Source organism: Coloeus monedula, assembly GCF_965178545.1.
Source record: "Coloeus monedula genome assembly, chromosome: 34".
Classification (NCBI taxonomy): Eukaryota; Metazoa; Chordata; class Aves; order Passeriformes; family Corvidae; genus Coloeus; species Coloeus monedula.
The window spans coordinates 770959-782346 of record NC_138814.1 but is presented as its reverse complement, the minus strand read 5'-3'; the positions used below and the strand labels follow the sequence as shown (position 1 = coordinate 782346).

At 60.9% G+C, this 11388-nt stretch overlaps 1 protein-coding gene across 1 annotated transcript; it reads right to left on the bottom strand.

Moving 5' to 3' along the window:
* Positions 1–2246: 2246 nt before the first annotated feature.
* On the bottom strand, positions 2247–10793 carry KCNA7 (potassium voltage-gated channel subfamily A member 7; the record flags this gene model as incomplete). Its single annotated transcript, XM_082299852.1, has 2 exons — positions 8802–10793; positions 2247–3095 (listed from the first exon to the last, which is right to left on the bottom strand). Exons 1-2 carry the CDS (start codon positions 9312–9314, stop codon positions 2247–2249), a joined length of 1362 nt encoding a protein of 453 aa, XP_082155978.1. The 5' UTR covers positions 9315–10793.
* Positions 10794–11388: the final 595 nt, after the last annotated feature.

The following is an 11388-nucleotide window of genomic DNA, read 5'->3' as shown; positions in this document are numbered from 1 at the left end:
CTGGGAGGGACTGGTTTGGACTGGGAGAGGGTACTTGGGGCTCACCCCTCCCCCCCAACAACCCCCCCTCCCTTCCTGGGGCCCCAGAGTATGAACCTGCTGACTCAGCAGTGCCGCATCCAGACCCCACCCGCCCCCCCCCGCCCCCCCCCCGGGACCCCCCGACCCCCCCCAGCCCCACACCGGGACCCCCGGGACCCCCGACTGCCACCTTTAATGGCCGGGGGGGGGTGGGTGCCCTCCTGCCCCTCCCCCCCCCCCCCAAACCGGACACGAGGCCCCGGGGGGGGGTCGGGGTGAGCGGGGGACGGGCCCTGGCTGGGGGGAGGCGCACGGGGCTTCTCGGGGTGCTCTCGGTGTGTCCTGGTGCTCCCCCAGTTCAGCCCAGTTCAGCCCAGTTCACCCTGGTGCTCCCCCAGTTCATCCCAGTTCAGCCCAGTTCATCCTGGTGCCCCCCCAGTTCATCCTGGTGCCCCCCCAGTTCATCCTGGTGCTCTCCCAGTTCAGCCCGGTTCATCCCAGTTCATCCTGGTGCTCCCCAGTTCATCCCAGTTCAGCCCAGTTCATCCCAGTTCATCCTGGTGCTCCCCAGTTCATCCTCGTGCTTCCCTAGTTCATCCCAGTTCATCCTAGTCCACCCTGGTGCTCCCCCAGTTCAGCCCAGTTCAGCCCAGTCTGTCCTGGTGCTCCCCCAGTTCATCCTGGTGCGCCCCCAGTTCATCCCAGTTCATCCCAGTCCACCCTGGTGCTCCCCCAGTTCAGCCCAGTTCAGCCCAGTCTGTCCTGGTGCTCCCCCAGTTCATCCTGGTGCTCCCCTAGTTCATCCCAGTTCATCCCAGTTCATCCTGGTGCTCCCCAGTTCATCCCAGTTCATCCTGGTGCTCTCCCAGTTCATCCTGATGCTCCCCCAGTTCATCCTGGTGCTCTCCCAGTTCATCCTGGTGCGCCCCCAGTTCATCCCAGTTCATCCCAGTCCATCCTGGTGCTCCCCCACTTCATCCCAGTTCATCCCAGTGCACTCCAGTCCATCCCAGTGCACTCCCAATCCATCCCAGTGCACTCCAATCCAGCCAGGTGCACTCCCAGTTTGTCCTGGTGCACTCCCAGTCCATCTTCTTTCATTCCAATGCATCCCAGTACCTCCCAATCCATCCCAATGCACTCCAGTCCGTCCCAGTGCACTCCCAGTTTGTTCAGGTGCACTCCCAGTTCATCCCAGCGCACTCCCAGTTTGTCCAGGTGCACTCCCAGTCCATCCCAGTGCACACCCAGTCCATCCCAGTGCACTCCCAGTCCATCCCAGTGCACACCCAGTCCATCCCAGTGCACTCCCAGTTTGTCCTGGTGCACTCCAGTCCCTCCCAGTGCGCTCCAATCCATCCCAGTACCTCCCAGTCCATCCCAGTGCACTCCAGTCCATCCAGGTGTGCTCCCAGTTTGTTCTGGTCCACTCCCACTCCATCCCAGCACCCTCCAGTCCATCCCAGTGCACTCCCAGTCCATCCCAGCGTACTCCCAGTCCATCCAGGTGCACTCCAGTCCGTCCCAGTGCACTCCAGTCCATTCCAGTGCACTCCCAGTCCATCTCAGAGCACTCCCAGTTCATCTTCCTTCAATCCAGTCCATCCCAGTGCACTCCCAGTTTGTCCTGGTGCACTCCAGTCCATCCCAGTGCACTCCTAGTCCATCTTCTTTCATTCCACTCCATCCCAGTGCACTCCCAGTCCATTCAGGTGCACTCCCAGTCCATCCCAGTGCACTCCCAGTCCATTCAGGTGCACTCCCAATCCATCCCAGTGCAGTCCCAGTCCATCCCGGTGCACTCCAGTCCATCCCAGTGCACTCCCAGTCCATCCAGGCGCACTCCAGTCCATCCCAGCGCACTCCAGTCCATCCAGGTGCACTCCAGTCCATCCCAGTGCACTCCAGTCCATCCCAGTGCACTCCCACTCCATCCCAGCACCCTCCACTCCATCCCAGCGCACTCCACTCCATCCCAGCGCATTCCCACTCCATCCCAGCACACTCCCAGTCCACCCAGCACCCTCCACTCCATCCCAGTGCACTTCCAGTCCATCCAGGTGCACTCCCACTCTATCCCAGTGCCTCTCAGTTTGTTCCAGTGCACTCCCAATCCATCCCAGTGCACTCCCAGTTTGTTCCAGTGCACTCCCACTCCATCCCAGCGCCCCCTCCCCACTCCATCCTCACCCCCCCTCCCCCCCCATCCCCTCCCCCACCCCCCCTCACACCTCGGTCACCAACCTCCCCCCTCCCCACCCTTTGTCCCCTCCGGCCTCCCCGTCCACCCCCCAGCCCTGGCCCGGCGCTGCCGCCTTGGCCTCGGCCTCTCCTCCTCCTCCTGCTCCGTGGGGCTCGGGGTGGTGCGGGCAGGCGGCGGCGGGCGCGGCCTCTCCGGCCTCTTCCCCGCGCAGCTCGCGCCGGTAGAAGTAGGAGAAGTTGGAGACGATGACGGGCACGGGCAGCGAGATGGTGAGCACGCCGGCGATGGCGCACAGCGAGCCCACCAGCTTCCCGCCCACCGTCACCGGCGCCATGTCACCGTAGCCCACCGTCGTCATGGTCACCACGGCCCACCAGAAGGCCTGCGGGATGGACGTGAAGGCCGTGGCCGCGTCCTCGGCCTCGGCGAAGTAGACGGCGCTGGAGAAGAGCACGACGCCGATGAGGAGGAAGAAGATGAGCAAGCCCAACTCCCTCATGCTGGCCTTGAGCGTCTGGCCCAGGATCTGCAGGCCCGTGGAGTGGCGCGAGAGTTTGAAGACGCGGAAGACGCGCACGAGGCGGATGACCCTGAGCACGGCCAAGGACATGGCGGGCTGGCCGATGCCGCGCTGCCGCGCCAGCTCCGTGCCCAGCGCGATGAAGTAGGGCGCGATGGCCGCCAGGTCGATGAGGTTCATGGCGCTGCGGAAGAAGGCCGCCTTGCTGGGGCTGGCCACCAGCCGGACCAGTAGCTCCAGCGAGAACCAGCAGATGCAGATGGTCTCCACCAGGAAGAAGGGGTCGGTCAGGCCCGTGCGCTGCGGAGGCGGCGCGGGGCTGGTGGTGTTGGTGGGGGAGGGCGAAGGGGGCTGCGGGGAGAAGGGGGGAGAGAGGTGGGGGGTTAATGGGGGGTAATGGGGGGTTAATGGGGGGTAATGGGGGTAATGGGGGGTTAATGGGGGGTTAATGGGGGGTAATGGGGGGTAATGGGGGGTAATGGGGGGGGTAATGGGGGGGTAATGGGGGTTAATGGGGGTAATGGGAGGGTAATGGGGGGTAATGGGGGTGTAATGGGGGTTAATGGGGGGTAATGGGGGGTAATGGGGGGGTAATGGGGGGTAATGGGGGGGTAAGGGGGGTTAATGGGGGGTAATGGGGGGTAATGGGGGGTTAATGGGGGGTAATGGGAGGGTAATGGGGGGGTAATGGGGGTTAATGGGGGGTTAATGGGGGTGTAATGGGGGGGTAATGGGGGGAAATGGGGGGAAATGGGAGGTAATGGGGGGGTTAATGGGGGTTAATGGGGGGTAATGGGGGGTAATGGGAGGGTAATGGGGGGGTAATGGGGGGGTAATGGGGGGTAATGGGGGGGTAATGGGAGGGTAATGGGGGGGTAATGGGGGTTAATGGGGGTTAATGGGGGTAATGGGGGGTTAATGGGGGGGTAATGGGGGGGGTAATGGGGGTTAATGGGGGGGTAATGGGGGCGTAATGGGGGTTAATGGGGGGTAATGGGGGGGTAATGGGGGGGGTAATGGGGGTTAATGGGGGGGTAATGGGGGCGTAATGGGGGTTAATGGGGGGTTAATGGGGGGTAATGGGGGTTAATGGGGGTTAATGGGGGGTAATGGGGGGGTAATGGGGGGTAATGGGGGGGTAATGGGGGGGGTAATGGGGGTTAATGGGGGGTTAATGGGGGGTAATGGGGGTTAATGGGGGGTAATGGGGGGGTAATGGGGGTTAATGGGGGGGTTAATGGGGGGGTAATGGGGGGGTAATGGGGGGGTTAATGGGGGGAAATGGGGGGGTAATGGGGGGTTAATGGGGGGTAATGGGGGGGTAATGGGGGTTAATGGGGGGGATAATGGGGGGTAATGGGGGGTAATGGGGGGGTAATGGGGGGGTAATGGGGGGGATAATGGGGGGTAATGGGGGGTAATGGGGGGGTAATGGGGGGTAATGGGGGTTAATGGGGGGTAATGGGGGGTAATGGGGGTTAATGGGGGGTAATGGGGGGTAATGGGGGGGTAATGGGGGGTTAATGGAGGTTAATGGGGGGTAATGGGGGGGTAATGGGGGGTTAATGGGGGGGTAATGGGGGGGTTAATGGGGGGGTAATGGGGGGGTAATGGGGGGGTTAATGGGGGGGTAATGGGGGTTAATGGGGGGGATAATGGGGGGTAATGGGGTGTTAATGGGGGGTAATGGGGGCGTTAATGGGGGGTAATGGGGGGGTAATGGGGGTTAATGGGGGGTAATGGGGGGGTAATGGGGGGTAATGGGGGTTAATGGGGGGTAATGGGGGGGTAATGGGGGGTAATGGGGGGTTAATGGGGGGGTTAATGGGGGGTAATGGGGGGGTAATGGGAGGGTAATGGGGGGTTAATGGGGGGGTTAATGGGGGGTTAATGGGGGGTAATGGGGATGTCTGGATGTGACACCCAGTGGGGGTTGGTGGGGGTGGGAAAGGTGCTGGGATGGGTTAATGGGGGTTGGGGAGCACCCAGAGCCGCAAATTTAGCCCCAAAATGGGTTAATGGTGGTTAAGGGGGCACCCAGAGTCCCAAACTGACCACCCAGTGTGGGTGACGGGGGTCAGAGAGCACCCAGAGCCTGAACTGACCACCCAGGGTGGGTGATGGGGGCTGGAGAGCACCCAGAGCCTGAACTGACCACCCAGTGTGGGTGATGGGGGTTGGGGAGCACCCAGAGCCTGAACTGACCACCCAGTGTGGGTGATGGGGGTTGGGGAGCACCCAGAGCCTGAACTGACCACCCAGTGTGGGTGATGGGGGTCGGGGAGCACCCAGAGCCTGAACTGACCACCCAGTGTGGGTGATGGGGGTTGGGGAGCACCCAGAGCCTGAACTGACCACCCAGTGTGGGTGACGGGGGTCAGAGAGCACCCAGAGCCTGAACTGACCACCCAGTGTGGGTGATGGGGGTTGGGGAGCACCCAGAGCCTGAACTGACCACCCAGTGTGGGTGATGGGGGTTGGGGAGCACCCAGAGCCTGAACTGACCACCCAGTGTGGGTGACGGGGGTCAGAGAGCACCCAGAGCCTGAACTGACCACCCAGTGTGGGTGATGGGGGTTGGGGAGCACCCAGAGCCTGAACTGACCACCCAGTGTGGGTGATGGGGGTTGGGGAGCACCCAGAGCCTGAACTGACCACCCAGTGTGGGTGACGGGGGTCAGAGAGCACCCAGAGCCTGAACTGACCACCCAGTGTGGGTGACGGGGGTCAGAGAGCACCCAGACCCTGAACTGACCACCCAGTGTGGGTGATGGGGGTCAGAGAGCACCCAGAGCCTGAACTGACCACCCAGTGTGGGTGATGGGGGTCAGAGAGCACCCAGAGCCTGAACTGACCACCCAGTGTGGGTGATGGGGGTCGGGGAGCACCCAGAGCCTGAACTGACCACCCAGTGTGGGTGATGGGGGTTGGGGAGCACCCAGAGCCTGAACTGACCACCCAGTGTGGGTGATGGGGGCTGGAGAGCACCCAGAGCCTGAACTGACCACCCAGTGTGGGTGATGGGGGTCAGAGAGCACCCAGAGCCTGAACTGACCACCCAGTGTGGGTGATGGGGGTTGGGGAGCACCCAGAGCCTGAACTGACCACCCAGTGTGGGTGATGGGGGTTGGGGAGCACCCAGAGCCCCGGGTCTCATGGTGAGGGCCCAGGAGGAGGAGGAAGAGGAGGAAGAGGAAGAGAAGAAGAAGGCTGAGGATGGTGAGGGAGGTGAAGATGAGGATGGAGAGGATGAGGGTCGTGAGGATGAGGATGAGGATGGTGAGGAGGAGGATGATGAGGGTGAGGAGGTGGAGGAGGATGGTGAGGAAGAAAACGAGGTCGAGGATCGTGAGGAGGAGGAGGAGGAAGATGAGGACGGGGACAATGAGGATGCAGCGTGGTGAGGATGAGGATGAGGATGGTGAGACTGAGGATGAAGAGGCTGAGGACAAGGAGGGTGGCGAGGATGAGGATGATGAAGATGACCACAAGGGTGAAGAGGAGAATACCGGGACAGGAGACGATGAGGAGGGCGAGGATGAGGAAGGCGAAGACGAGGAGGGCAAGGATGAGGATGATGAAGATGACGAGGAAGGTGAGGAGGAAGACACTGAGGAGGGAGAGGATGAGGAGGGTGAGGCCGAGGGTGGTGACAACGACACTGAGAGTGGTGAGGGTGAGGATGGTGAGGAGGATGAGGATGGTGAGGAGGATGAGGATGGTGACGGTGGGGACACTGAGGATGAGGAGGGTGAGGCTGATGAGGACGAGGACAAGGATGGTGGTGGGGATGAAGGTGAGGATGAGGATGGCCACGATGAGGACACTGAGGATGAGGAGGATGAGGGTGAGGATGGAGACAACGACAGTGAAGATGAAGATGGGGATGAGGAGGATGAGGATGCAGACAATGACAAGGAAGATGACGATGAAGGTGAGGATGATGAGGGTGATGACGGTGACAGCAACACTGAAGACGAAGATGAGGATGAGGATGATGAGGGTGATGATGGTGACAACGACACTGAGAACGATGAGAATGAGGATGATGAGCATGATGATGGTGACAATGGCGCTGAAGATGAAGATGAGGATGGGGGTGATGAGGGTGAGGATGGAGACAATGACACTGAAGATGAGGATGAGGATGACGGTGAGGATGAGGATGATGAGCGTGAGGACGGTGACAAAGACACTGAAGATGAAGATGAGGGTGAGGATGGGGATGATGAGGGTGAGGATGGAGACAACGACACTGAAGACGAAGACGAGGATGAGGATGATGAAGGTGAGGATGGACACAATGACACTGAAGATGATGATGAAGATGATGAGGGTGAGGACGGTGACAACGACACTGAGGACGATGATGAGGATGAGGACGAGGATGATGAAGATGTGGATGGAGACAATGACACTGAAGATGAGGATGATGATGAGGGTGAGGATGATGAGTGTGAGGATGGTGACAACGACACTGGAGACTGAAGATGAGGGTGAGGATGAAGATGAGGATGATAAGCATGAGAATGCAGACAATGACATTGAGGATGAAGATGAGGATGGGGATGATGAAGGTGAGGATGGAGACAATGACAGTGAAGATGATGATGAAGATGAGGGTGAGGACGATGAAGGTGAGGATGGAGACAACGACACTGAAGATGAGGATGAGGATGATGAAGGTGAGGATGCAGACAATGACACTGAGGATGATGAGGATGAGAATGAGGATGATGAGGGTGAGGATGGTGACGACACTGAAGATGAAGAGGGGGATGAGGATGATGAGGGTGAGGATGCAGACAATGACACTGAGGACGATGGGGATGATGAGGATGATGAAGATGTGGATGGAGACAACGACACTGAAGATGAAGATGGGGATGAGGATGATGAGGGTGAGGATGATGAGGGTGAGGATGGAGACAACACCACTGAGGACGATGGGGATGATGAGGGTGAGGATGATGAAGATGTGGATGGAGACAACGACACTGAAGATGAAGATGAGGATGAGGATAAGAATGGAGACAATGACACTGAAGATGAGGATGAGGATGCAGACAATGACACCGAGGATGATGAGGGTGAGGATGATGAGGGTGGAGACAATGACACTGAAGATGAGGATGACGAGGATGAGGATGCAGACAATGACACCGAGGACAATGAGGATGATGAGGATGATGAAGATGGGGATGCAGACAATGACACTGAAGATGAAGATGAGGATGATGAAGATGTGGATGCAGACAATGACACTGAAGATGAGGATGAGGATGCAGACAATGACACCGAGGACGATGGGGATGATGAGGATGATGAAGATGTGGATGCAGACAATGACACTGAAGATGAAGATGAGGATGATGAAGATGTGGATGCAGACAATGACACCGAGGACGATGGGGATGATGAGGATGATGAAGATGTGGATGGAGACAGCGACACTGAAGATGAGGATGAGGATAAGGATGGAGACAATGACACTGAAGATGAGGATGACGAGGATGAGGATGCGGACAATGACACCCAGGACGATGAGGATGATGAAGATGTGGATGCAGACAATGACACTGAAGATGAGGATGAGGATAAGGATGGAGACAATGACACTGAAGATGAGGATGACGAGGATGAGGATGCGGACAATGACACCCAGGACGATGAGGATGATGAAGATGTGGATGCAGACAATGACACTGAAGATGAGGATGAGGATAAGGATGGAGACAATGACACTGAAGATGAGGATGCAGACAATGACACCGAGGATGATGAGGGTGAGGATGATGAGGGTGGAGACAATGACACTGAAGATGAGGATGACGAGGATGAGGATGCAGACAATGACACCGAGGACAATGGGGATGATGAGGATGATGAAGATGGGGATGCAGACAATGACACTGAAGATGAGGATGAGGATGCGGACAATGACACCGAGGACCATGGGGATGATGACGATGATGAGGATGGAAACAACACCACCGAAGCCAAACCCGACGGGGACACCGCCACCACCAACCCCTCCCCCACCCCACCCCTCCCTACCTCTCCCTCCGCGCCGGGCCGGAACTGCGGCAGCGTCTCGAGGCAGAAGACCACGATGGACACCAGGATGACCAGCACGGACAGCAGGGCCACCACGCGCGCGGCGGGCGAGCTCTCGGGGTGCTCGCACAGCAGCCACGCTCGCCGCCTCAACCCCCCTCTCGGCAACGCCGGCGGCTCCTCCACCGAGAAGCCTTCGGCCTCGCGCAGCCGCTCCTCCGCCTCGTCGCCCAGCTGGTAGAACCTCATCTCCTCCAGGAAGACGTCCAGGGGGACGTCGGGGGGTCTCCGCAGCCTCCCCCCGGACTGGTAGTAGTAGAGCACGGCGCCGAAGGCCCCGCGGTGGCGGTCGAAGAAGTACTCGCGGCGCTGGGGGTCGAAGAAGCGGCGCCGGCGCCGGGGGTCCCCCAGGAGGGTGTCGGGGAAGCGCCGCAGCGTCCGCACCAACGTCTCGAAGCGCCGGCCGGCCACGTTGATGGCCACGCGCTCGCAGCAGCCCAGCGGCTCCCCCATGCCCGCGGCACCCCCGGGACGGGGCACGGGCGGGGCCGAGGGCACCGAGGGCAGCCTGGGGGCTGGAGGGGGCACCCTGGGGGTCCTGGGGGGGGTCAGTGGGGTGGGGGACAACCCAAAAGTCTTGGAGGTCTCAAGGGGAGCCTGAAGGTTTGGGGGATCCTGAAGAGTTGGGGGATCCCAAAGATTTGGGGGACCCCGGGGGTCCTGGGGGGGTCAGTGGGGTGGGGGACAACCCAAAGGTCTTGGAGGTCTCAAGGGGAGCCTGAAGGTTTGGGGGATCCCAAAGATTTGAGGAATTGTAAAGATTTGGGGGATCCCGGGGGTCCTCGGGGGGTCAGCGGGTTGGGGGCAACCCAAAGGTCTTGGAGGCTTCAAGGGGAGCCTGAAGATTTGGGGGAACCCTGAAGGTTTGGGGGGGTCAGTGGGGTGGGGGACAACCCAAAAGTCTTGGAGGTCTCAAGGGGAGCCTGAAGGTTTGGGGGATCCTAAAGATTTGGGGGATCGTAAAGATTTGAGGATCCCAGAGATTTGGGGGATCCTAAAAATTTGGGGGATCGTAAAGATTTGAGGAATTGTAAAGATTTGGGGAATCCCGGGGGTCCTGGGGGGGTCAGCGGGTTGGGGGCAACCCAAAGGTCTTGGAGGTTTCAAGGGGAGCCTGAAGATTTGGGGGATCCTAAAGATTTGGGGGACCCCGGGGGTCCTGGGGGGGTCAGTGGGGTCGGGGGGACGCTCGAGGGGCCGGTGATGGCTCTGAGGAGGGACCTCGAGGTTCTGCGGTGTTGGGGACACCCCAAAAGTCTCGAGGGACCCCAAAAACTTGGGGGAACCCAAAATTCTTGTTGTTTGGTTCACCCCAAAAGCCTAAAATCTTGGGGTTCCCAACGAGACCCTAAAGATTCGGGGGGACCCCTAAAATATTTGGGGGTGCAGCGATGTTGAAGGACCCCCCCCCCCCAAAGTTTTGGGGGTGCAGCGATGGTTCCGCGAGGTTGGGGGAAGCTCAGGGTCCTGCGGTGTCGGGGACACCCCAAAACTCCCGGGGCTCCAAGGGGACCTTAAAGATTTGGGGACACCCCTCAATTCCTGGGGGGGGGGGGGGGGGGGGCGTCAACAGAATTGGGGAACCCTCAGGGCTTTTTTTTGGGGGGGGGGGGTCCCACGGATTTGGGGAGGACCCCGAAACTTGTGGGGGGTCCCAGGGTGACCCCCTCGAGGTCCTTGGGGGGAGGGGGGTCCCCCAGTGACCCTAAAGATCGGGGGGACCCCTCAAACTTTGGGGGTCAGCGGAGCTGGAGGGTCCTTGGGGGGGTGTCCCGGGGGGGGGGGGGGGTTCGGGACCCTCAAGGTCCTTGAAGGGATCCAAGGGGACCCCAAAGATTCGGAGCCCCCCCAAACTCTCGGGGTGCCCCCCCCTCACCCCCAAACCTATCCCTGGCCGTCCCCTCCTCGTCACCTGCGTGTCCCCACCCCTCCCCGCCCCCTCCCACCGGGGGTCCCCGACACCCTGGGGGGGGGGTCCCCACCCCCACCCCGAGTCACGGGGTGTCCCCAAGCCCTGCTGACCCCTGACCCCCAGCGCCTCCCCGGTCACTGGGTGACCCCAAACCCCGGCTGTCCCCAACCCCTGCTGACCCCGTGGGTGGCCGATGGGTGGGTGGGGGGTCCCTCCTGTCCCCTCGGTGTCCCCTGGGTCACCCGGCTGTCCCCGACCCCCCCTCCGCGGGGTGTCCCCGGCCCCCGCCCGTGTCACCGGGTGTCCCCGGGCCGCCGCGCCGCTGTCACCGCCGCTGTCCCGTAAACAGGGTGACACGGTGGCCCCGCGGTGTCGGGTTCCCCCCCGCGCTAAAAATAACGGGGGGGGTGGGGGGGTGACCGGACACCCGGGTCCTCCCCACCCCCCCCCCCCTTCAACCCCCCCCCCTCCGTCCCGGGGTCACCGACGGTGCCCGGTGGGGTGGGGGGGGGGAGGGGAGGTCACCCTTAACCCCCTCCCCCCCCCAACCCATGGTAGCCCCCGGTGTCGTGGGGGGGGGGGGGGGGTCACGCTGGTTGCCATGGCAACGGGGCG